Source organism: Eublepharis macularius, chromosome 6, assembly GCF_028583425.1.
Source record: "Eublepharis macularius isolate TG4126 chromosome 6, MPM_Emac_v1.0, whole genome shotgun sequence".
Lineage (NCBI taxonomy): Eukaryota > Metazoa > Chordata > Lepidosauria > Squamata > Eublepharidae > Eublepharis > Eublepharis macularius.
The window spans coordinates 3,404,333-3,429,285 of record NC_072795.1 but is presented as its reverse complement, the minus strand read 5'-3'; the positions used below and the strand labels follow the sequence as shown (position 1 = coordinate 3,429,285).

Below are 24,953 nucleotides of genomic sequence, written 5' to 3'. Positions count from 1 at the left end.
CTTCCGTATGATTAATTATAGATCCAGAGGAGTTAGCTGGGTTAGTCTGTAGTTGCCAAATAGTAAAGAGTCCAGTAGCACCTTGAAGGCTAACCAACTTTATTGTAGCATAAGCTTTCAAGAACTACAGCTCTCTTTGTCAGAATCTGATGAAGAGAGCTGTAGTTCTCAAAAGCTTATGCTACAATAAAGTTGGTTAGTCTTAAAGGTGCTACTGGACTCTATGATTAATTAGCTCAGGGAATTCTGCATTGTAAGGCAGATTCTGTGATGATCACAGGAGGTCAATTATTGCCCTGCAAACGCTGATCTTTAAACATGGCCTGAATTGTGATGACCTTTAGGAAGCCAAAGAATACAACTGTTGTCAAGGGAGTGTCCAGGCACTTGCTTTTCTGTTCCTGCAACCTTCCCTTAATGTCTCAGTTTGATATCAAGCATGCTCTTTCCCTCTCTCCTGCCATCTCAGACAGCACACGACCCGAGAAATCATGGAGGTGACCAGAAGAAAACGGCTCCTGCCTAGGGTTCCTTTCAGGGTTACCGTGGAGCACACATACACTTGTTGGGGCCAAAATCAAAAAGAGTCCAGTAGCACCTTTAAGACTAACCAATTTTATTGTAGCATAAGCTTTCGAGAATCACAGTTCTCTTCGTCAGATGCATGGTGTTGGGGCCAGAAGCTGCTGCCTTCAGGCGAATCAGGAGCTTTTGGTTGTGTGGCCTCTGAAAGTCATAGCCAAAAGAGCTAATTGCAGAGTACAATTTTGGATAAACAGGTTTGCAGGAAAATCATCAGAGAGTTGGAGTACTTATTGGGGTGATGGAGAGGTGGCCTTCACTCTTGTTACCAGAGAGAGAGAGAGAGAGAGAGAGAGAGAGAGAGGAGTAAGATTCCTCTCCAAAGCTGGTTAGGCTGTGCTAAACCATTTGTACAACGAAAAAGCTATCAAACTTACTCAACTTATCAAAGAATCATCAAGAGTGCCTGCATGACCAATCATAAATGAACAAGTAATTCTGATGAAAAAGCACACACAAGAAAATCATAGATCCAGAGGAGTTAGCCGTGTTAGTCTGTAGTCTCAAAATGGTAAAGAGTCCAGTTGCACCTTTAAGACTAACAAACTTTATTGTAGCATAAGCTTTTGAGAGCCACAGCTGCTGGCGAAACGTCAGGAACTACAATGCCAAGACCACGGCAATACAGCCCGGAAAACCCACAACAACCAGCCACAGCTCTCTTCGTCACATGCATGGGCATCTGATGAAGAGAGCTGTGGCTCTCGAAAGCTTATGCTACAATAAAGCTGGTTAGTCTTAAAGGTGCTACTGGACTCTTTACTTGAAAATCACAGAGAGAAAATCTTTCACCAAATGTCTGGTTGAGGAAACAAGGGAAACTGAAGGTATGACACTGAATCATTCCTGTGGGACCAATTTGCAAGACTGGGGATCCAAATCACAGAGCACTTAAGAGCCAGATCCCATTAATGGATCAGTGATTGCATCCCATGTGCCGGAGGTGCCTTTGTCTTCCGAACCGTCTGGATTTCATTACTTCTGGTTTGCACCTTGCCCTGCAAAAAGGCTTTTTCTTCAAACGCTGTCAACAAGGACAGACAACAACACCACTGTGTCGACTATGGGCGGAAGCACACTTGTATGAACACCCATCTAAAAACCTCCCAGCACGTGGACATCTGGCATCTCAGGGCCTTCCTACCTACTTTTTATGTCCCCGGAAAGGGATCCTTCGTTTAAAAAAAAAAATGGGGTGGAATCCGAACTTTCGGTCTGAAACGGCACAGTAGAGAAAAAGGTTCACCACAATTTGGCTGACTGCAGGGCTTTTTTTCTGGGAAAAGAGGTGGTGGAACTCAGGACCGCACAATGACGTCACTTTGGGTCAGCTGGAACAAGGGGGGAGTTTTTTAAAGTTTAAATCACCCTCAGCAAAAATGGTCACATGGCCGGTAGCCCCGCTCCTTGATCTCCAGACAAAGGGGAGTTGAGATTGCCCTCCGCACTGCCGAGCGGCGCAGAGGGCAATCTCAACTCCCCTCTGCCTGGAGATCAGGGGGCGGGGCCACCAGCCATGTGACCATTTTCAAGAGGTGCCGGAACTCCGTTCCACCGCGTTCCGGCTGAAAAAAAGCCCTGGCTGACTGTATCTGAGGGAGTCTGCAACTAGAATCGGACGTTGTTCCCTCAGACCTTCTGGATCTTGTGTGAGAGGCCAAAGGAGGTTTTGTTTTAATGCAAGCGGCTGCTTTCTGCTTTGGCCGTTGTAATTTATAACTACCAATTGGCAATTTTATCACTCAGCTAATAATAATAAAAGAGTGGAGCGTAGACTGTATGGGCCTCCACCTTCATGGATTTTTACGATCTTTTAACGAGCTTAATTAATCTGGCTGTCATTGTGAGAGAAGAGAGGGGTTGATTTTACCAGGGAGGGAAGGCCCTCTGCCGTCTGCAACACAAAGAAGACCCCAGAGAAGAAATCCTGACATGGAGAGCACACGCCCCTGGTCAGCTGAAGGGAACTTGTACTGTTGCTTCAGTAAAAAAACTGGGTATAAATGTCAAACTTGCACAGCCAGTGTGGTGTAGTGGTTAGTGCTGGAGCAGCATTTGGGAAACCTGGGTTCGAATCCCCGCTTGTCCAAGAAGCTCATTAGATAACCTCAGCTAGTTATTTTGTCTTAGCCTGGCCTCCCTGAAAGGGTGGATGTGAAGATAAAATAGAGCCGGGAAGAAGTATGCAACCAACGCTAAGCTCCTCCGAGGAAGTTGGGATAAAAGTGCAGGATTCGGGTCTGGTAGCATCTTAGAGACCCACTAGATTTCCAGGGTATGAGCTTTCAAGAGTCAGAGCTCCCTTCGTCAGATACGTGGAGTGTGACTGATAAATGTTCTCTTGGAACTCAGAGGAAGTCCAAGGATTTGGAGGAGCCAGCGCGCACCTCCTCTAAAACTCCCAGGAAAATCTTGTGCAGCAGGCTCAGTGAAAATACCATGGGTTTCACTAAGGCAGCAGATCCAGAGGAGTTAGCCATGTTAGTCTGTAGTTGCAAAATAGTAAAGAGTCCACTAGCAGCTTTAAGACTAACCAACTTTATTGTAGCATAAGCTTTCGAGAGCCATAGCTCTCTTCGTCAGATGCATGGAGGGTATGAAGAAACTGGCTACAGATATATGGGTGGTGAGGGGAGAGGGTGCAGGGAGTGAGGGCCATGTAAACGTAAATCAGTTGCAAAAGTCATGAAAGAGGTGGAGTGTGCAATCCATTCAGATTCAGCAATGGAGGGAAGGGGGTCACACCCGGCCTGGATTGCACACGCCACCTCTTTCACGACTTTTGCAACTGATTTACGTTTACATGGCCCTTACCCCCTGCACCCTCTCCCCCCTCCCCTCACCACCCATATATCTCTGGCCAGTTTCTTCATACCCCTCCATGCATGTGACAAAGAGAGCTGTGGCTCTCGAAAGCTTATGCCACAATAAAGCTGGTTAGTCTTGAAGCTGCTACTGGACTCTTTACTAAGGCAGCAGGAATTTAGGGGCAAGGTGAGGCATCAGAAATTCTGTACGGGTGCCACCGTGTATTCATTTATCAAGAGCATGTCTTAGAGAGCCCGTTGCTGGAAAAATAAAACACGTGGCATTTTTCATAGATGCATCCAACTCTTTTAAAAATGGCGACGCTCTGGGCTAGAACTCCTATCTTACTGATTGTGGATCTGGAAACCACGTAATGCGGGAGCCTGTGAATGAGGCGCTACAGGCCTCCAAGTGACTGCAACAGCTACTGGCTCTCACAGCTGCTACAGAGCCCCATTTCAGTCTTCTCAGGCCATGTGCAACCATCTGTTGCCCCCATCAGCAGGTGAGGCTTTCTCTTGGAGCAAGCAGACAACAATAAGGATGTTGCAACGGAAAGGGAATTGCTTTGTTGTCTCATTCCTCTGTGTTTGCTGTACAAAAATGGTGTGGACTGTTGGAGCATGAGAGGACAGCAGTGCTGCCAGAAAGGGCTGGGAAGTGGCTCTACTTAACTGACTGTAGCAGCTGTCAGAAGCTACAGCTGCTACAGGCACTCAGGGGTTTCTGACCCCTTGGAGGTTGTTTATGGGCTCCTGTGTGGACTGGCCCTTAGCTATTCACTATGAAATATTTTGCAGTCCGTTTGTGTGGAGGGGAGAGCATGAGAAGCGCAGGGTGAAACACACACGTTTGTTGTCGTTAGCTGTGAGTAATGCACAGAAAGGGAAGTGAAGCAAAAAACAACAACAGGGAAACTTCTCCTGCGCGCGCATGGCAACCAACTTGCGCACAATCCCAATTTCTCTTTTGCTCCAGAGAGAAATTGCTCATTCCCAAATGGGCCATGAAAAGAAATAGCACAGAACGGAACGAGGATGTTTCGGCACAAATGGGTCAATTTCCTGTCAATTCCCCTGTAATTGTATGTAGAGCGTATGGCGTACAAAATGCTGGGGAAACAGGCTTTCATTCTTCTTTGCACTGTTATTTTAATTCCTCTATAAAGAGAAGCAAAGAAGGAAAAAACCCCAATGGATTCTGAGCTCATTCGTGTTATCGAGCTTCTCCGAGGGTGCTAATAACCACCTATTTCCAGTTAATGCTTCTAACTGTCAAGCCCGGCTAGAGACGCCACAAGGGGGAAAAGAGACGTTGTGTTTCTTGGCTGGATACCGGATGTAGTTTCAGGGGACTCCATTGCCGAAATTCTAATAGAGTGGACAGGTAATTCTATTGGTTTCCACCTGGCCAGGGCAGGCAAGCTATAAAACCAGTCCACAAAGCAGCAACCACGCTCGTGATCACATTTATTTTATTTTTTATTTATTTATTTTATCAAATGTATACCCCGCCCTCCCCACAAACAGGCTCAGGGCAAATAACAACAAAGGAAAACAGCATACATTGAAACCATATACAAATATCTGAAAACACAAATATTTAGAAGCTAAATGCAGTACAAAAAACGGGTGCCATGAACAATACAGGCTACAATAAATATCTAAGAAACATGGATACAGCTGTGGCAGCCACCAATGGAGCAGAGGACGTGGCGGGCAGGCAAGGACAATTCGCTGGCTCTCAACTGAAGTCCTGGCAGAACATCTCTGTTTTACAAGCCCTGCAGAATTGTAACAAGTCCCACAGGGCCCAGAAGTGCATTCCATCAGACCGGGACCAGGGCTGAAAAGGCCCTGGCCCTGGTTGAGGCCAGACTAATGTCCCGTGGGCTGGGGACCACCAAGAGCTGCTTATCCACAGAGCGCAAGGCCCTGTGGAGGACATAGTGGGAGAAGCGGTCCCGCACATAAAGTGGACACATTCCTGCCATATCCGCATGCATGGAGTTTCATAAGAGGAAGTAGCAGCAGAAGGGCTGGAAGGGGTGAGGCCCTACCATAATGCCAGAGGATGGGTTCAGTCATGGCACACTGACCTGCTTGGGTGGGGGGCAGTAACGTCAGTGTTTTGGAGCATGTTGCTTGGCATTCTTGTGTTTTTCCAAGACCAAAAGTGCACAGTAGTAATACAATGCCCGCTTTTCTAGTGTATGTCAGTCATTCTTCCAACTGGCCGCCTCTACTGCCACCAAGTTGCACAACCACCTCAAAAAATGTATATTATTTATTTATTTATTTATTTATTTATTTATTTATTTATTTATTTATTTATTTATTTGATGTCATTTATAGTCTGCCTTTCTCAACTGAGACTCAAGGTGGATTACACAGTGTGAGATTAGTACAGTCAATATCAGGAGCATTTCCATAAGCAATGCCATAGGGTAAATAGATACAAGTTCACAAAGACATAGCATTAGCAGGAATTCACTACAACATAGTGGTGGAGTCTATGGTTCCTAACTCATTAGCAGATCATCTGAGATCCCCTCCCTACAATACAGCCCTCCTATCTGAGTAAAAAAGCCCTTTTTGAATAATTAGGTTTCGCATCATTTGCGGAAAGCCAGGAGAGTGGGGGCTCTCCTGACCTCCTCAGGCAGGTCATTCCACTGGTTAGGGGCCACCACAGAGAAAGCCCATCTACGAGCTGCTGTTGATTTCTCCAAGATCTGACTGGATGGCACCGACAGTATAGCATCCATTGCCAACTGTGGTAATCAGGATATTTTCAAGGAGCCCATAAGAAAGGCAGGAGGACAGGCGCCATCTCTTACTCCTTGATACCCCTCCACTGGTCTTCAAAGATAGCCTGTATGCCTATGAAGACAGAGGTTCCATTCACCCATTATAGCCACAGGTGGACTTCTCTGTGAAGCTGTCTAATCTCCTTTCAAACACTCTAAGCCTGTGGCCAGCTCCACGTTTTGTGGCTGTTAATTATGCACTATGTGAAGAAAGACTTCTTTTTGTCTGCCCCAAATCTACAAACAATTTAATTGAGTGACTCCCCCTACCCCGGCTGTAACCAAAGAAAGAAGGTAGCTTTGCTGGCTCATAGAAAAAGCCACACAAAAGCCATAAAATGCCTTTTGTTAAGAACAATCAAAAGGACGCTAGGCAGTTTGCAAGATTTCGAGTTCTCCACAAAAAGTTACCACAATAGACATTTTAAAATAAAAAGGAGGAGGGGGGAGGAAACCATTTTTTCAGTCCCTCCTTTGCATCTATATAGGATGCTTTGTGGTTTTACTAGGTGCAGGGCAGACCTAACATCAGGTTGTATCCTCCCTTTTTTGGGAAGAAGCAAAAGTGGAAGCCATCCAACGGAAAACAGAGCAAAAATGTAGTAATTCTTATATTAACAGTACTGGAGATTGACGTTCATTGCTGTACTAGTATTTTGGGAGACGTTCTAGTGTCGTGGGAGAAGAACACACACTTCCTTTGCACCTTGCATAATGTTACAAAGGTCTATCGTGTTCCCCCTTGACCATCTTTCATTTAAAATGCCCCCAAACTCTTCAGTATTCCCTCATAGGTATGGTGCTCCAACCTGTCGAACATTTGGCTTACCTTTTTCTGCAGCTCAACAATCCCATTTTTGGGATATGGTGACCAGATGTGTACAGTTGCTTCACAGAGCCCCATTTTTGATAATCCCACACATAGAATCCGTCTCTTCTTCACTGCAGCCCTACTTGTGGTATAACCTTAAACTGCTTTATCTGCTGCAGAAGGAACTCATAAAGACAAGAGATTCCTCACCCCCCCCCCTTTTTGAAGTTGTTTGCAAATACACAAAAAGGAATTTGTTCCTTTAAAAGAAAATGCCTCGTCCAACATTTCCATTACTGGGATTAGATGTATTTGCATCTCTACCCATTGATGATGTCATAGTGAGACAATGGGCTGTATTTTTTTACAGACGTTACAGATTAATACAATAGTTGAATGCAAAATATTAAACACATGCAATGGAATTTGCTCATTATTCCAATTTGCGCAAATTTCATCCACGTTCAAGAACATTCCTCCCGATATAGTTCCTTTCCAGTAACCCATGCCTTTCCAATACACGGCATTTTCCCCATCTTAGCTACGACTAAAATCTTCCCAAATATTCCTTCAAATTCAGAATCCTTTTATGATTTCCAAAACCTTCCCTAAGTTATTTTTGCAGGAGTTAAGAAGTTCAAAATAACCTGTGTGTTTCTGTTCAATCCAAGAAAGAATTGGCCACTGTTTAAAAAAAAAATCAGATGAATGAACAGTTTCCAATTTATTTAATTTTATTTATTTATAGGCCACCTTTTCTACCGAAACTCAAGACAGGTTACAGAATAAAAGTAAGGTATTCCTACAGCATAAAACATCCAATGAACAGTGCTAGAGTAGAGGGGCCAAGCTACACATGACGAATGACACTTGAAGTGGATTGAGTGGAGGGCAAGTGAACAGGGAGAGATACACTTGCTGTTCAAGTGTCATTCGTCACTTGTAGCTTGGCCCTGAGACTCAGGGCCAAGCTACCAGTGATGAATGACACTTGAACGGCAAGTGGATTGAGTGGAGGGCAAGTGAACAGGGAGAAATACACTTGCCGTTCAAGTGTCATTCGTCACTTGTAGCTTGGCCCACTAATTAAAAGACAATGTGAACAATAAGCTGCCTAAGGCCAAATTTCCTACTATAAACAATGCAGTAAGTGGAAGAAGTAGAAGTTGATGCAGCAGAAGCAACAGCATACATGGGCCGTTTTCACACGTCTTACCGGTCGCACAAAATCACGCAAAACTCCCAGAATGACAGCGTCTTCCTGACGCGATTTCCCATCATGACTCCTGTTTGTGGCACGAATCGCGCCACAAACCAGAGTCATGATGGGAAATCACTCCAGGAAGACACTGTCATTCGGGGAGTTTTGCTCAATTTTGCGTGAACAGTAAGACGTGTGAAAACAACCCTCAAATACATTGCAGTGAACTACAAGTTCATATGAACTGGAGTAGTTTATAAAGATGTGCAATTGTTTAGGGTCGCATCCATGTCTGAACATCAGACGTAGAATTAAGTGCAAAGTTACACACTGGTAAAGAGTCCAGTAGCACCTTTAAGACGAACCACTTTATTGTAGCATAAGCTTTCGAGAACCACTGTGGTTCTCGAAAGCGTATGCTACAATAAAGTTGGTTCATCTTAATGGTGCTACTGGACTCTTACTATTTTGCAGCTACAGACTAACACGGCTAACTCCTCTGGATCTGTGACTATGGAAAGCTACATACCAGGTTTCACTGCAATGAAATTTCTCGTTAGAACTATGTAGTATTCGAGCAACACTGAGTTTGGTTTCCCCTTTGATCTCCAGACATTAATACTTGAATGTGCATGACATGGTTGGGGTAACACCAAATACGGGATTTTTTTTAAGTGCCTCTTGAAACCGGTCTCCAAAAAGAATTTTGACTATAACTAAGAGCGTTTATCTTTTTAGCTGTTTTATGATCTGCTTCAGGCTTGGGGCGCTCCGTGGTGGTTTTATGCTTTTTTTGTACCCCTTGCTTATTTAAATGGCTTTTAAAAATATGAATAATTTATGATACTTTTAATGATTTTATTGCATGGGGTTTTTTTGTGAGCTGCTTTGAGCAGGACTCTTCAGAGGCAGCATCAAAATTTCCTAAACAAATCGTCTTATTGTGCTTTTTCAGCTTCTGAAGCAGCTGCCATGAATCAAAATGCAGCACATGCCGAGGCCCCTGGCCACTCCCTCTTCTCTCTCTAATAGTTTTTTTCTGCCCTCCTTCTGAAATCCCTAGGGATGGCACCTGGCAGCTAAAGGAAGGGGGGCTGACAGCTAGCACGGGGTGCAGGGATGGGGGGAGAGGTACAGGGGGTTGGGCTAGATGACCTAGGAGGTCCCTTCCAACCCTATGATTCTATGTCATAAAAAAGTTCAGTCCATTGTTTGTTCCCCCACAAACACATCCCCCTTTCCCCGACGGCCTTCTGTCTCAGGGTTGCTATCTCAGGTTGTCCCTCCCATTTCCACCCAAATATTCGAGGCGTCATTGCAATCAAATCTACTAAACTGCACAACATTTTACTTGTTTGCCTTCTGAGGCTTGTGAAAGTCAGTAGACATCAAGAACTTATGAGAATTGTAAAAGAAGCAAAGAGAAAAAAGCATCTTCTCTCTTAACAAGACAGGTTCGTTGTCCTGGTGCGCAGGTGGTGGTACCCTTATTGCTATTACTGTTCTAGGCTGTCCCCAGCGACTCCGGTTATCTAAACCAGAAGCTTTTCTCCAGCAAAAGAGGCAAGCCTTCCATACACAATGGCATCTTATAGTCTCTCTCCACGAGACATCTTACACGGGGACGCTCAAGTGTAGGGAGATACAATGTTCGCCGGGAAGTGTAGTTTAAAAGGCTCTTTGCATAGAGCCTGCAGAGATCACTGCTCAGAGGATTTGTTAATTTCATCAATGGACAGAGCCTTCCCGCGGCGAAGATGAAATTAACAAACCCCCTGAGGAGCGATCTCCGCAGGCTCTGTCTTTTCAAACTACGCTTCCCGGCTAACATTTTGTCTCCTGGCACTTGAGTGTCCCCGTGTAAGATGTCTCATGTAGAGAGACTCACAGTACACAGGCAGCTTTCCAGAAGAACAGATACACAAAGACAGGGTCTTTCTAAGCCGCAAAGAGTTTACAGAGACCTGTTTTCGTGTCTCTGCTCTTCTAAAAAGCAACCTGTACAGTGAGACTGCGATGCCATTGTGTATGGAAGGGCTCGCCTCTTTTGCTGGGTGACTGTTGTCCTCGTTTCCGGTGAGGGGCTGCATGGGGAGGAATTGAAAAGTTAATACTGAAAGGATGAGGGCAGCCAGCAGGGTGTTCGCTTATGAAGCTGAGAGAAATGAACCAGCAGGTGGATAAACATGGAGCCCTCTGACACACGTCTCTTCTACAACACATTTCCTTGGGTTCTTCTGTGCCCTTGTTTTCCTCCCGTCACCCTGTAGAGAGATCTGTTCAAAGTCAAAAGTCAGCCTTGCTGTGGAATTTTCTTTGTTTCAGTGAGAATGACAGAGATGGGAAGCGAAGCAGGGCTGGCCAGGGTTAGTACTCGGACAGAGAGACCACCAAGGAAGACCGGGGTTGCTCTGCATAAGAACGCCATGGGAAACCACCTCTGCGTATCGCTTGCCTGGAAAACCCCGGGGGAGCCACCATAAGTCAGTTGCCACTTAAGGCCCACTTAATTATTAGCAATAATTCCTTCAAGATGTAACCTCCTTCTGAGTTGCAAGCTGTGGTATGACATCTTAACAGCCCGTAAAAATTTGGTGCAGGCCAACAGGACTTCGTAGACAGGCTTTGTAAGGTTGCTTCATTTTCGGCTCTCTTCCTTGGCATCTGGTTGCTGTCTCCTTGTGTCTGCTTTTCCCAGAGCTCTTGCCAGATAGCATACTGCCAGCAAATTTCTCATTAAATCCTCCTGCCCTCTTATCCAAGAGGAGTGGGGAGACCAGCTATAGTTACTGGGCAGCGAGGCCAGAGGCGTTCTGCGCATGTTCCAAAGTACTCTTGCATGCTTAAGAAGTAGTTGCAGGGTAAATACTAAACCCCAGTGGCCATTTTTGGAAGGTCTGGACTGGACTGAAAAGAGTTCCCATGAGCCTGCAGCTTGCAGCCACGCATTCCAGATCCTAATTCAAATATTTCTGTTGTTACGGTTTGTTTGGAGAAGTACAAGAAGCCCCTGAAGCCAGAAACAGTCTATAAAACTTGGTGCCGGCTAATTACCAGGCTCCTGGAAACATGTGCGGTTGTTGTACGGTTGAAACTCTGCTTATCCTCACCGCGGGTCGGCTCCAGGAGCACCTCCGGGTAAATGGGGAAGGTTTGACTATTTTTATGCCTCTTTTAGGCTGGAGGAATGCAGCTGCTGAGCCAAATTTCGGCTGGGAAGAGAGAGGTGATTAAAAAGCATCAGCTTATCGTGCCAGCAGCGGGTCTGTTTGAGAGTCTGGCTCAGCCAGTTCCTCACAATCAAAGCAATTCTCTGGAAAAGTCACTGACATCCTAGACTTTTCACTGGCCAGAAGCTGGCTCTCTGCAGAGAGAGGAATTGCACCAACAGAAGTGTGCAGGGACCTGGCGTCAGACCCGGCTTTGTTAAGTTGATGGCAAGGTAGAGGCGTCTTATCGTTTGCAAGAGTTGAGACTCCAAGAGCTGAAGCAAACAAGATTATAGGAGTCCTGTGTACAGAGCTTCCAGAGGACATGGCAGAAGGGAGTGGATCATTTTAGATCAAGAAAACGGTGAACAGAAGGCTTAAAAACCCCACCTTCAACATAGTTCCCATCCAAAGGTCGGACCAGAACCAATGGGTTGAAATGAAATCAAAAGAGTTTTTGGCTAAACATTAGGAAGAACTTCCTGACAGTTAGAGCGGTCCCTCAGTGGGACAGGCTTCCTCGGGAGGTGGTGGGCTCTCCTTCTTTGGAGACTTTTAAGCAGAGGCTAGAGGGCCATCTGACAGCAAAGCTGATTCTGTGAACCTGGGCAGATCAGGAGAGGGAGGTCAGGAAGGGTTTCATCAGGGCTTGGTTCTCGTGGCCCCTTCTTACATGCCCAGGGTAAGGCCGATCGCCTCCTTGGGGTCAGGTAGCAATTTTCCCCAGGCCAGTTCGGCTAGGGAACGTAGGGTTTTTTTTGTCATCTTCTGGGCATGGAGCAGAGATTCACTGGGGGTGCAGGGAGGCAGTTGTGAATTTCCTACACTGTGCAAGGGGTTGGACTAGATGACCCTAGAGGTCCCTTCCCACCCTCTAATTATATGAATCAAATCAGACTTCTGCCCCCCTGATCACTGATTTTTTTTTAAAAGAACTGGGAACTCTAGACCCAGAACATCCTGCGCCTTGCCTGGTTTATCCCGAACCCAGATCTCTTCTAATAGGGGAGGGGCTGTGGCTCAGTGATAAGAGTATTTCCTTGGCTTGCAGAAGGTGACAGGTTCCACCCCTGGCGTTTCCAGATAAAGGGCCAGACAGTAGGTGGCCGGAGAGGCCTCTGCCGGAGACCTTTGGAGAGCCGCTACCTGTCTGAGTAGACAGCACTGACCTTGATGGACCAACAGTCCGATTCAGTAAAAGGCACCTTCCCATGTGTTCCTCTGGAATCTTTTATGGAGCTGTTACGACATCCTGTCTGGCCTGGGCCGATTCCAGACGGCCCTCCCCATCCCGAAACGTCGCGCGTCGTCGCGCGGAAAAACGCGAAATATCGACGCACGACGTTTCGGGATGGGGAGGGCCGTCTGGAATCGGGCCTGACCTCCCTGCATTTCTGCCCTTCGATGGCAGTTGTATGGTGATACAGGAGCTGGATCCACACCCAACATCTATGTTCAGAACTCCGCACAGGCTGGAATCCTGACCTCCAGTGCCAGGAGAAAGATTTCTAGTTTGGTGCTTTGTGGGCTTCTGACTTCACAGAATCATAGAATCCTAGAGTGGGAAGGGGTCTGACAGGCCATCTAGTCCAGCCCCCTGCCCAAGGCAGGAACAGCCTAAAGCATCTACGACAAGGATTCGTCCAGCCGCTCCTTGAAGAGTGCCAAAGGAGCCAGTTTGGTGTAGTGGTTAAGAGCGGCAGGACTCTAATCTGGAGAACCGGGTTTTATTCCCCGCTCCTCCACTTGAAGCCAGCTGGGTGACCTTGGGCTAGTCACTGCTTTCTCAGAGCTCTCTCAGCCCCTCCCACCTGACAGGGTGATTGTTGTGAGGATAATAATGACATACTTTGTAAACCACTCTGAGTGGGTGTTAAGTTGTCCTGAAGGGCGGTATATAAATCGAATGTTGTTGTTGTTAATGAGGGGGAACCCACCACATTCCCAGGCAGCCAATAACACAGTTCTCTGCATGCAAAGAATTTGAACGACCAGTTAGAGTATCTGCGCAGTTTATTGGGTGAAGGGGTGAGACAGACCAAGCCCTTCCCCCCCCCACACACACACGCATTGTGGTCTCACAGTCTGCATTCTTCACCTCCCTTGTGGACTGCTGTCACAGAAATTGTTGTACAATTCAATGAGTGTTGCACTTGGATCTGTATAAAAGTGCCGTGCAAACTAGTAAAATATAACAACTTAACCTACCTCACAGGGTTCTTGTGAGGATAAAAATAGGAAAGGGAGACCTGTGAACCCCACCACCCTGAGCTCTTTGGTAGAGGAGGAGGATGAAATTGTGCGGCAGAGATAGGTTTGCTAGCAATTGGCAAGCGGGAAGCAGTTTACGAGCTACAATGAATGCACAGACAGTCTATGTACAGTGTACGCTTCATTTGTTCTTTGTATGTACGTTGAGTAATTCTCATGATGTAGTCAGTGCACGTACCGCTGAATATGTGATACAAACCCCGCATTTATCCCCAGCTCCATTCATAACACTTGTTGGCTCTTTCGAATGTTGTTGTTATTGTTATTATTTCTGACAGATATACATGTGTACAGACATGGTGTGTGTGTGTGTGTGTGTGTGTGTGTGTGTGTGTGTGTGTGTGTGTGTGTGTGTGTGTGTTCACTGTAACTTGTGAACAGAGCCAGAATGTCCTCCAGTCACAGGACGCAGGGAATGCCCGCTTGTCGCAAGATTCAGATGTCACTGCCGAATGCCTGAGGTGACCGCTAAAATGAAAACTTTACTATCGACCTGTTCATTGTAGTAGTAGTAGTAGAAGTAGTAATAATAATAATAATAATTTCGATTTATATACCGTCCTTCAGGACAACTCAGAGCAGTTTACAAAGTGTGTTATTATTATCCTCAGGACAATCACCCTGTGAGGTGGGTGGGGCTGAGAGAGCTCTGAGAGAGCTGTGACTGACCCAAGGTCACCCAGCTGGCTTCAAGCGGAGGAGTGGGGACTCAAACCCGGCTCTCCAGATTAGAGTCCTGCACTCATCCACTACACCGCACATTCACAAGTTTGGTGTTTGGTTTTTAGACAGGCAAGCCGGATCTTGTCTGATTTCAGAAGCTAGGTATGGTTGGCCTTGGTTAGTAATTGGAGGCCAGGGTTGCTGTGCAGAGGCAGGTGATGGCAAACAACCTCTGTGAGTCTCTTGCCCTGAAAAACGCCGCAGGGGTCACTGTAAGTCAGCTATGACTTGGCGATGCTTTCTACCACCATCAGGAAGAAAGAGGCCTGTTTCTTTTCTAGAATTGCTCGAAAGGTCACCTTCGAATGCTTCGAAAGGTCACCCACCGTGGCTTCTCCCTTCTCCCTCCACAGAATACTTTGGAGCAATGCAGCGTCTGTGCCAAGCCCATCATGGAACGGATCCTGCGAGCCACTGGCAAGGCCTACCACCCCCACTGCTTCACTTGCGTGATGTGCCAGCGTAGCCTGGACGGCATCCCTTTCACCGTGGATGCCGCAGGCAACATCCACTGCATCGAGGATTTCCACAGGTGGGTGCCTTTGTCCGGAGCTTTAGGGTGGCCATTGGTCATGACCGGCCTGTGAGTTAAAGCCTGTGAGCGGAAGGCAGGCCGATTCAGTAAGAACTGAGTAGGTATTAATTGTAACAATAATTATTATTACTTATGAATAAGGCTCAGTGGTAGAATGCCTGCTTGGCACTGAGAGGGCGCCCACTTCAACCCCCTGGCATTGCTCATTCAAAGAATCTCTCTCGAGTAATAGAGCAGGAAAAACTTTCCTCCTCCTGAGGTCCTGGACAGCCGCTCGGAGCAGACAGTAAGAAACGGCAGTGGCCTGACTCCGCGTAAGGCAAATCCTGTCTCTTTTTCCTGCCTATCGAAGCAGGATGTGAATGGACTGGCTCCAGGGATTTCTGGGCCCACGACTTGCAGATCTTTCCTTCGTCCCGCTCCTCTCAGCAATCATTTCATTCCATCGGTTAATGCATCCCAGTGTCTGGGTCTCTGCATGAGTTCCTGTACAAGATTTGCTTTCTTCCAATCAAAGGCTACACCCAAGGCCGGTTCCCTGACCCAGCCACCTCCACAACTGCTTAAAGAAGCACAGCCAGAAGGGGGCCAAAGCCCCCCAGGGGCTTGGCTGGCTCCTGTGATTGGCATCTCCTCCGCTGCTAGCCAAATCAGAGCTGTGGATACATCCGTTGCAGCGTGGGCACGGGAAGAGATGGGTATACCTTGCGTGGGGCAACACCGTACTTTTAATCGGCTCCGGCTACACCCAATCTGTGGCTTATGCAGAAACATGGGGTTACTCTCCTCGGAAGGTGGGGAGCTGTTGCTCTGCCAACAGAAACCTTCTCAGGCGCAAGATCACACCGTGCCTGCCGTTTTTATTCAAGGAAAAAACTGCTTCCCAGTCCTCCAAAACCGGTATTAAAGAATGAGTGTTTTCCAACCAAAGCTAGAAAGGATTTTGAAAAACTCTTTGGCCGCGAAAATATCTTTAGTAAGAGAGGCTGCGTCATTGGCTCGTTTAATGAGAATTGAAAGGTGTGCCTGGAGAGATCTTGTCTTTGCCGTCACTGGTCCACCCCCTCATCACATTCCCTCTGAGGAACACGAATAGGTGGGCGTACTTTTTTAGAGGCGTGTGAAAATGTACACGTTCCTTTTGCTTTAGAGAGAAAAGATACGCATACGTTATCCTCAGCTTATTTTTTTTAAAAGAGGAAACCAGCAGTTACGAATTTGAATCTGCGTTGAAACTCTTTAAACATGACTGTAGTTACCATCTTAGGGTCCCCCTGAGTGTAATTGTGCACAAAGGCATCTGATTCCCAGAAATACGGCAAGGAAAATGTCATCGCAGAGCCTCATTTTCTGCCTTGGACCTCCAGGGAATGCCTGCTTGCCAGCCACCACCTCCAGGGAGACTTTAATGTTTGCTGCAGCTCATCTGGCTGCAAAGAAATTGCACGCCGACACAATTTAAAGTGCTGGTGTTCCCTGCTAGATCTGCTGATCGTGTAGTATTGAAATTGCTGTGCCCCCCACATCTTCTGGGGTCAGCTAAGAGATCTTAACAACAGCCAGTCTGTGCAGACCACATGAGCTCTGTAGGAGAGGCCCCTGCTTAGAATCATAGGGTTGAAAGGGACCTCTAGGGTCATCTAGTCCAACCCCCGACACAATGCAGGAAATTCACAAATACCTCCCCCCCCACACACACACACATATCCAGTGACCCTTACTCCATGCCTAGAAGATGGCTTGGCAGTTCTTCATGGAAGACCCGATGTCCTGACCTTATGCTCTCATATTCTTCTAGATGGCTTCTTAAAAAGGATTGGACTGCTATTAGGGCCAAACTAGATGCAAGGAGTTTTTAAGGGTCGGGTCCAGGGAACTCAGATGTCCTGCAACTCCACAGGAAAAAAGCAAAGGAGAGCCCATGTGTTAGCTTGGAACGCCGCCGGAGGAGGAAAGGCTCCTGCCTCCCCCACCCCGCCGTTTTCTGTGCCGATACAGTGATGAGGGAAGATATTTTCCTGTTTTTGCTGCTCTGAGGGGCACGAGCTCCAACAGGTTCTTATTTATTTTTTTAACAGCCATTCCTCTCGGCTGAATCATTCCCAGTCCTCCGGCCATTGGGCAAGGCCTTTACTTTTGGTTTAATTTACAGAGTCGTAAAGTTTGACATACTTGTGGAGTCCCCTAGCAAAAAGGGTCTCAATCTTTTTGAGCCTGTGGGCACCTTTGGAATGCCGATACACGGTGGCAGGCACAACCGCAAAGTGGCAGCTGCAGGAGGCAGAGCCACACACACAGAGGAAGGCCAAAGTTCAAGGGTAATTTTAAAAATATACACTAGGGCCGTTTCCACACAACTTGCCTGCCTGCGGAACATTGTGTGAAAGACGCAGAAGACTGAGTCTTCTCATGTGAAATCGCTCCAGGAAGACATGATTTCACACAAAACTCCCGGATAACAGCGTCTTCCTTGTGTGATTTCGCGCGAGAAGACACTGTCTTCTGGGTCTTTCACACGATGTTCTGCAGGCAGGTAAGTCGTGTGGAAACAGCCTAGGAAAGACGAGGGAGAGAGAAAATAAAACCAACACGGTGGTGGCAGCTGCTGCCGAACAAAAGTTTCAGCCAGTCAGAAGACTTGCTGGGTAAGAGGCCCACCTGGCTCCACCCACTTCCTAAAAGCACGTGTTGGGCACCCAGAAAGCACCGTGGAGCCCACGGGCACCACTTTGGGGACCCCTTCCCTAGCATGTTGATTCCCCTACCTCTGTCTGTGGAGGGCCTGGTTTTGCTGCTTTCATGGTGGTAACAAGCCACCTACTTCACAGGAAGAAACAACACAACAGCTAAATGGGGAACAACCACGGTGGACCCCCCGCCTTCATCCATAAGCTGGAAGCTTCCCGGAGATACCAGTGGTGCAGGACAGAGCTCTGGCCTTGGCCTGATAGCCATGCAGGCAATTCTCATGCTCTCATTTCGACAGGAAGGGCATGCAAGGAGGCATTCTTAGCAGCAGCTTTACCGCTGTGGCATTCCTTTCCTGGAAGGATTGCAAAACTATCACTTAGCTCTGATTCAATAGAATTACAGAAATAAGGATTATTAGGGTCAGCTCCTGTTAATCCTGATAAATAAATGGAACTTCCATATTTATAGGCAGGCTACCTCTAAATACCAGTTGCTGAGGGGCAAAAATAATCAGAAATGGCTGTTTCCATCACACCTTGCTTGCGGGCTTCCTGGAAGGCATTGCAGAAGGCAGGAAAGGGCAGTGGGAAACTTGAAAGCAGCGCTTTTCTTGCTTTTTGCAAACAGTAAGAAAAGTGCTGTGGCTGCTGCCAGTCTACCCAAAGCTTTCCAAACCATCCCGAAGCGCTTTGGAAAGCTTTGCTTCGCTATATCCGAATCGGCTCAGCAATGCTGGGGCTTATTTGGAAATATCGAATCATTCCGAATCAGGCCCAATTCTAGTTAAAAACCCGAATCGGAAACCCAAAGCGCACACCCATAGTGCGGACACACCAGCTTAATCTTGGTGTATGTCCTGGTGGCACACACCCCTCAGCCACAGAGACACCTGGCTGGAGCCACAATGACAAAACTAGCATTCGTTGAGGCAAACCAAGACTTGAGCGGTCCCCTGCAATCCAACCCCTGATTTCACAAGCAAACCAATAATGAAACTAAACCGTGTTTATGTCTGAACTGAGTGCAGGTCTTGTTACCGTCCCTGCACTTTCAGGCCGGAATGTGTTAGATTTTGAAATATGTAGCAGAATCTCTGAATAGAATTGGGGGCTTTGATAGATGTGAGGCAAGAATCAAAGCAGGTGGGAAGTGGTGGATTCCTTTGCAAAGAACGTGTAGATGGAAACCTTAGGCAGACGTGTCTCTCTCTTAACTTGCGGCCAGCTGGGATGATAGGCGTTCTGACCACAGGTCATTTTCAATCTTTAGGAAATTTGCCCCTCGGTGTTCCGTCTGTAAGGAGCCCATCATGCCCGCCCAGGGCCAGGAAGAGACTGTCCGAATCGTGGCCTTAGACCGAGACTTCCATGTGCAGTGCTACCGGTGTGAGGTCAGTATTACTCTCAGCATAACTCAAAGTACCATATTGCTTCCTCATGGTGTGGGCATTTGCCCTATTCTCTGGATAGTGTTTTTCACTTTTTTATTAGTGGCTGTACAGTTAGCAACAACCTGACGGATAGAAATGAAATACGGGAAGCTTTTATTTTCCTTGTCTATTTTCACCTCCATGCTAGGAAAAAACTACAGCTATGAAAAGAAGCAAGATCGCTTTTTTAAGAAGTGCCAATTTACCACTGCTTGGGTTTGATAGATGACTGTGCATATCAGGCATCAAAAGGGCATGGTTTTTAAAACTGTCCTTGGAACAGAAATGTGTGCAGCCACCTGTAGCTAGAGATGGTACCATCATTGCACTATGACCATCATCTGGAACAGCTTGGCATTTTTTACACACCCAGAAAAGCCAACTGTGACTGAGTGTTAAAGCACACCGGTAGCGCTATATTCAGTAATGTGTGGATGCAGCCTTTGTTTCTCCCCCCCCCTTCCTCTCCCCAAATGTATCCAAAGTGGAGAAGAGATATCGAAGGTCATTGCTTTCTAGCAGAGCCCCAAGATCTGCTCCAGGCCCAGTCTAGGGATTCGACTGATTTTTCATACACCTAAAATGTTAGCCTTGTGTTAATTTTCCATTGCACTAGGGCAGGTTCACCTGTCCTTAATAATCAATCACGTTCCAGTTTGAACCACATTAACATAGTTTTCATTTGTTCTAGTCGATAATTTCAAATGACTCTCACACATCAGACATAAAGAACTTTTTTTGTTTCGTCTAGCTCTCCCCCATTGATTCCCACTTCCTGCCCTATGCTTTAATTGCTATTTTTATGTTTTTGTATGTTTTTTAACTTTGGTTTTAATTGTTTTAATGATGTGTTTTTGTTCGGTATTAATGGTTTTGAAAACATGCTTTTTATGATGTGTGTTTAACTGTTTTAATTGTTTTAATGACATGTTTTTGTTTGGTATTAATGGTTTTGAAAAATGCTTTTTATTATGTGTGTTTTTAAACAGTTTAGCAGCCTCGGTGGCCCTGACAGCGAAAGCTGGGGTATAAATTTTGTGAATAAATAAATGGATTGATCTTTCATAATCTGTTTCCCTGTTTTCTCCCTGGTGCTCTTCTACAGGACTGTGGAGGGCTGTTATCTGAAGGAGACAATCAGGGCTGCTACCCTCTGGATGGCCACATTCTCTGCAAAACCTGCAACTCAGCCCGGATCCAAGCCCTCACGGCTAAGGCAAGCACCGACCTCTGAATGCATTCAACCTCTGGGAAGATCTGCACAATTCTTGCCTCTCACGTGGCTGGAAGGCCTCGGGATGAGAACGGCAGTCCCCTGAGGGTCTAATCCCGAGCAGTGAACCCCACATCACTGTGCCCTCCCATCTACATTACAGACGTCACCTGATTGCAAAGTTTGTTCCTTTCTCTTCAGGGAACCCTGAGGATAAGGGTCTGAAAAGAAAATCCTCAGCAAACTGCAATTCCTAGGATTCTTTGTGGGATGCCGCAAAGGTTAAAATGGTATAAGATGGATAGAAGTTTGTAGTGCAGGTATATCCACGGGGGCACCATTTACTAATTCAGAATTTGCCATCTCCTGGTTTACAGGCTCCAGGGAGGATCCCTCCTTCTGCCTTGCTCATCTCCTTCCACTGCCAATTTAACCACTCCTCAAACAAAAATCCATTTTTCTGCCATATAAATTTTTAATCTGTTAATATTTCCAGTCACCGATATTTAGAACTTTTTTTCCTCACACAAACCATCAAGTTCTGAGTTTGTTTGCACACCAGAAATTACATTTTATATCTATAGCTAGCCCTTATATGAAAATGTATTGTAATATTTTGCTAGTGCCTTAAAGACAGTTATAGCAGCGATAAGGGATAGAAGCAATAACAGAGACTTTTTCTGTGTTAAGAAAAGTCTTGGCACGGCCACGCTAAGCCACACGCAAAATCATATTGATTGCACGCCCGTTGGCCAACGTTGTTGGGATGGAACCCAAGTGATTCCACGTCACTTCTACGTGAACGATCATTCCAACAGTAGACACACCGCACACTACAGCCAAAGCAAACACTCGCGCTAATTCATAACTTGGCATCTCAGATCTGACATTTCACAGCACTCTATATCAATTTTACAATTAGATAATGAGGGATTTTTAATATATATACACACATACATACACATATATTGATTGTAAGATTGGTAGAGAAACTTGTAAAGGTAATATACATTATGGGACTTGTCCAGTTCAATAGTTTACTCATTCCCCCCACCACCACCACCACCAGTGCCTCTTTCTCTTATCCCTGGTTGGGAATATAAAAAAGAGGATGCAATATCATCCAATTCTTAAAAGCAAACTTGAAAGAGAAGCATTTGCTTGGAATTTTTTTCTACAAGTACATTTCAGCCCTCACGCATTCCTCTGATGCTGATAGAAGTCAACCAGCATTTTATGGCCAGCGGAAGTAATATCTGCGATGCTCACCTATTAAGGGGCTCTTCAACTATTTCTGTCTTGGTGCTTTGAGCCCAAACCAGAAGTTGTGAGAAGAGTTAACTGAACAGGAAGGCCCCATCCTGAGAGGTGCTTTGCGCCTGCAATTTTTGTGTGGGCTGCATGCATCCTTCCATGTTGCTGCACCCAACACACACACCCCTTCACTTCCCCTAGTCTGCTATTAATTCAGCCAGGGGATCGTTGAGAGTTGTTCTTACAAGAGTGGCTTCTTTGCTAAAGGTATCCCAAAAAAATTCCTTTTATGCAAAGTGCTGGGCTGCGTACCTGATAGGCACAGGTTGGCATTGCTTCTGCTTAGAAGGTTCTGACTGGCGTTTTCCAGCCATACACATGGCATTCCTCAGAGACTTGTGGTGAGTTTTCCAGTAAGAACATGCCAAGGTGGACAAAGTTCTCCAAAAGACTGTTTTCTCACCCCCTCTGCTGATGTCCTTTGCAACTCTCATCGACAGAAGTCTCTTGTGTTCATTGTCAGGTGAATGCACAGAGGAATGCAGAAGCCCAACAAGCCAGCCCAGATGGCACTGGGAACGAACTCTCTGTGCCCCTAGAATGTGCCCCACAATCAATAGGGGGAAGCCTAGCAGATAAGTTGATACAGGGCTTCTCTTCTGGGGAAAGAGGTGGTGGAACTCAGTGGTGGAACTCAGGACCGCACAATGACGTCACTTTGGGTCAGCTGGAACAAGGGGGGAGTTTTTTAAAGTTTAAATCACCCTTGGCGAAAATGGTCACATGGCCGGTGGCCTCACCCCCTGATCTCCAGACAGAGGGGAGTTTAGATTGCCCTCCACGCTGCTGCGCGGAGGGCAATCTAAACTCCCCTCTGTCTGGAGATCAGGGGGCGGGGCCACCGTCCATGTGATCATTTTCAAGAGGTGCCGGAACTCCATTCCACTGTGTTCCCGCTGAAAAAAAGCCCTGAGTTGATGTAAACACTTTCCCCCAAACAGAGAATGTTCAAAAGCGGTTGCAGTGCAGTTTGACCCATCAGTCCAGTGGAATGTGCAGGCTCCATCATGCTAAGAAAAGTTGTGCCTTTCTAGGCATAGAATGGGCAGAGCCCAAAACTTCAAGGTCCAGATTTCAAAATGGCAGTGGGTGGGCTTTTGCAACACCACAAGAACGTTCTTACGGCCTTTTAACTGGGGGTGCAAATCTCCTTTTGTGTCTGACACTTTTGATACAATCCCATTCAATATAAAGATTTGGATGAGGAGGTAAGACTTGACCGGGCAGTTTTTGAGCACCATAAACTGCTGTCTGTATTGCAAGAAGTGGAATGCAATCGGGGTTCACCCTTAAAGAATTTAGTTAACTGTAGTAGAATATATTTATTGCAAACTTTATTTAACCTATCTAAAAAAAAACACTCCATTTTGCCAAAGATACTGTGGGCCTGCTCCACTGGAAATGTCTTCCATGTGGTACAATAAAGAGGAGTTCCAATTCATTTAATAGTTGGAAACACCGCCCCGCCCCCCCCAGGATACATTCCTGGTGGATCAGGCCCTTGGTTTTTCAAGTATGCATTATTTTTGTGTGCCTAAAACAAAGCTTTCATTATGCAATTCCTCAAATATGTATGATTATTTTAGAAAATATGCATATTGTGGGCAATGGGTTGAGGATAGAAACCAGTGGGAAACTTCTGTTTTACTAGCCCTGTGTGTAGACACAGGAAGTGTGCCACAGCAGTTGTACTCTGGTGCTCCTGGCTGAAATTTTGTGCGCTTAGTTTTAAGACAAACATCTACCAGTGCATGGATGCGGCCTTTCTTAGCCCTATGCACAGAAAGGTTCAAAATCAAATACTCCAGGGGAAAGTTCTGAAGTTTCCATCGACGGGCTACGGTTATCAAGCATTTCTTGGGTGTAAGGACCCGCCCACCCTTGAATTGAAAGGTGAATGGGTGAGAGCCTTGTACATCTATTTTCCCCTCTTCCCTTGTTCCTTTTCTTTGTGCACTAATTTTGAGGACAGGTTGATTTTGCTGTAAGCTTAAGCATCATTTATTACAAGTTCCATGGAAATGAGATTTGGAACCAGGAGTACTTGAAGCAAATGCGTTTGGCTGGATTTCACGAACAACTGTGTTACTAACATGGACCTCGTTGCCAGAGGATGCGGACTGGAGGCTGTTAACTCCGATGTCTCCTCCCTGTACAGAGGCAGTATATCTCTAGGCTGACAACTGGCAAGGCCACAACTGCCGTCTTGATGTGCCCAGAAATGTCTGTCTGACCACTGCTTGAAACGGGGGCCATTTTCACACTGCTTACCGATCGCGCAAAACTCCCAGAACTGGCATTATCGCGGGAAATCGCACCAGGAAGGCGTGTCGTTCTGAGAGTTTTGCGTGATCGAGTAAGCAGTGTGGAAACAGCCAGGGTGTCAGATGAGGTGAAACCTCTATCTGATCCAGCTAGGAAATTTTTAAGTGTGCATGACACAGGTTTTCATAGCATGTCTGATACATATCTTTCGTGCTTCTTTTTAACAAACTAACAGTTTTCTATAAATTCTTTGATCTGAGCTAATATTGCTAATGCTGCTTTGCTATTAAGAAAAAAAATCTTTTTTTTTAACACATGAGATAATCAAGAATTACTTCCTTCCTTTGAATCTGATGCTCTTTAATTTTTGTGAGGATGGGAAATGGGTCAGTTAGTTATCTCATATCGTCCAGCACAAGGCCTTGTTTTAGACTCAACTCCATTAGGTTAATTGTCCACACAAGCACCCGTGGGGCTGCCTTATATGGAGTCTGTCCCTTGTTCCATGGAGCTAAGTAGGCAGATGTTGTCCAGGAGTTCAGGCAGAACCGGATCTTTCCTGGCACCTTAAAGTGGAGATACTTAAGAGATGCTCCATGCCTCACGCTGTCACTGAGCCACAGTCCTCACCCTTGTGTCAGAAATTTCAAGGCTTCTCCATCTGTCCTCACAACCGCCCTGCGAGGTAGGTTAGGCCAAAAGAGGATGGCTGACCCAAGGTCACCCAGCGAGTTTCCATAGTAGAGTGGGGGATTTGAGTTTGGATGTTCCAACAATACTCTAAGCACTGCTCTGCGCCAGTTTACACTACTTTTCCCTCGCCTCCCAAAAGCACCATTTCTGGACTCCTGGCCCACTTGGTTGCCATTCAGAAAGCAGGCTTGACAGGCAGCTGCTTCTTTCTCTATCTTGCCTCTGGGTAAATATTTGCAGTTTAGGCCAAAAGTCAAGTGCAAATGCAACTCTGTGAACAAGCAATGTTTTCCCCCCGTTTGTTTTCAGCATTTAGAAACCCCTGGGCTGAGGACACAAAATATGTCACTTTAGACACTGCTGAGTATCAGATTTGACTGGCTGGGGCGGAGCGGGGGG

General features: G+C 46.3%; 1 protein-coding gene across 2 annotated transcripts in view; it reads left to right on the top strand.

Annotated features, from left to right (window-relative positions):
- LPP (LIM domain containing preferred translocation partner in lipoma) overlaps positions 1–22,243 on the top strand; it is a 429,725-nt gene extending 407,482 nt beyond the window's left edge. For both annotated transcript variants that reach the window (XM_054983496.1, XM_054983497.1), the window contains 3 exons: positions 14,768–14,946; positions 18,910–19,030; positions 20,175–22,243. In XM_054983496.1, coding sequence (XP_054839471.1) covers positions 14,768–14,946; positions 18,910–19,030; positions 20,175–20,303 — 429 coding nt within the window. In that variant the 3' untranslated portion in view covers positions 20,304–22,243. The remainder of the gene's footprint in view (positions 1–14,767; positions 14,947–18,909; positions 19,031–20,174) is intronic.
- The last annotated feature ends 2,710 nt before the right edge of the window (positions 22,244–24,953 follow it).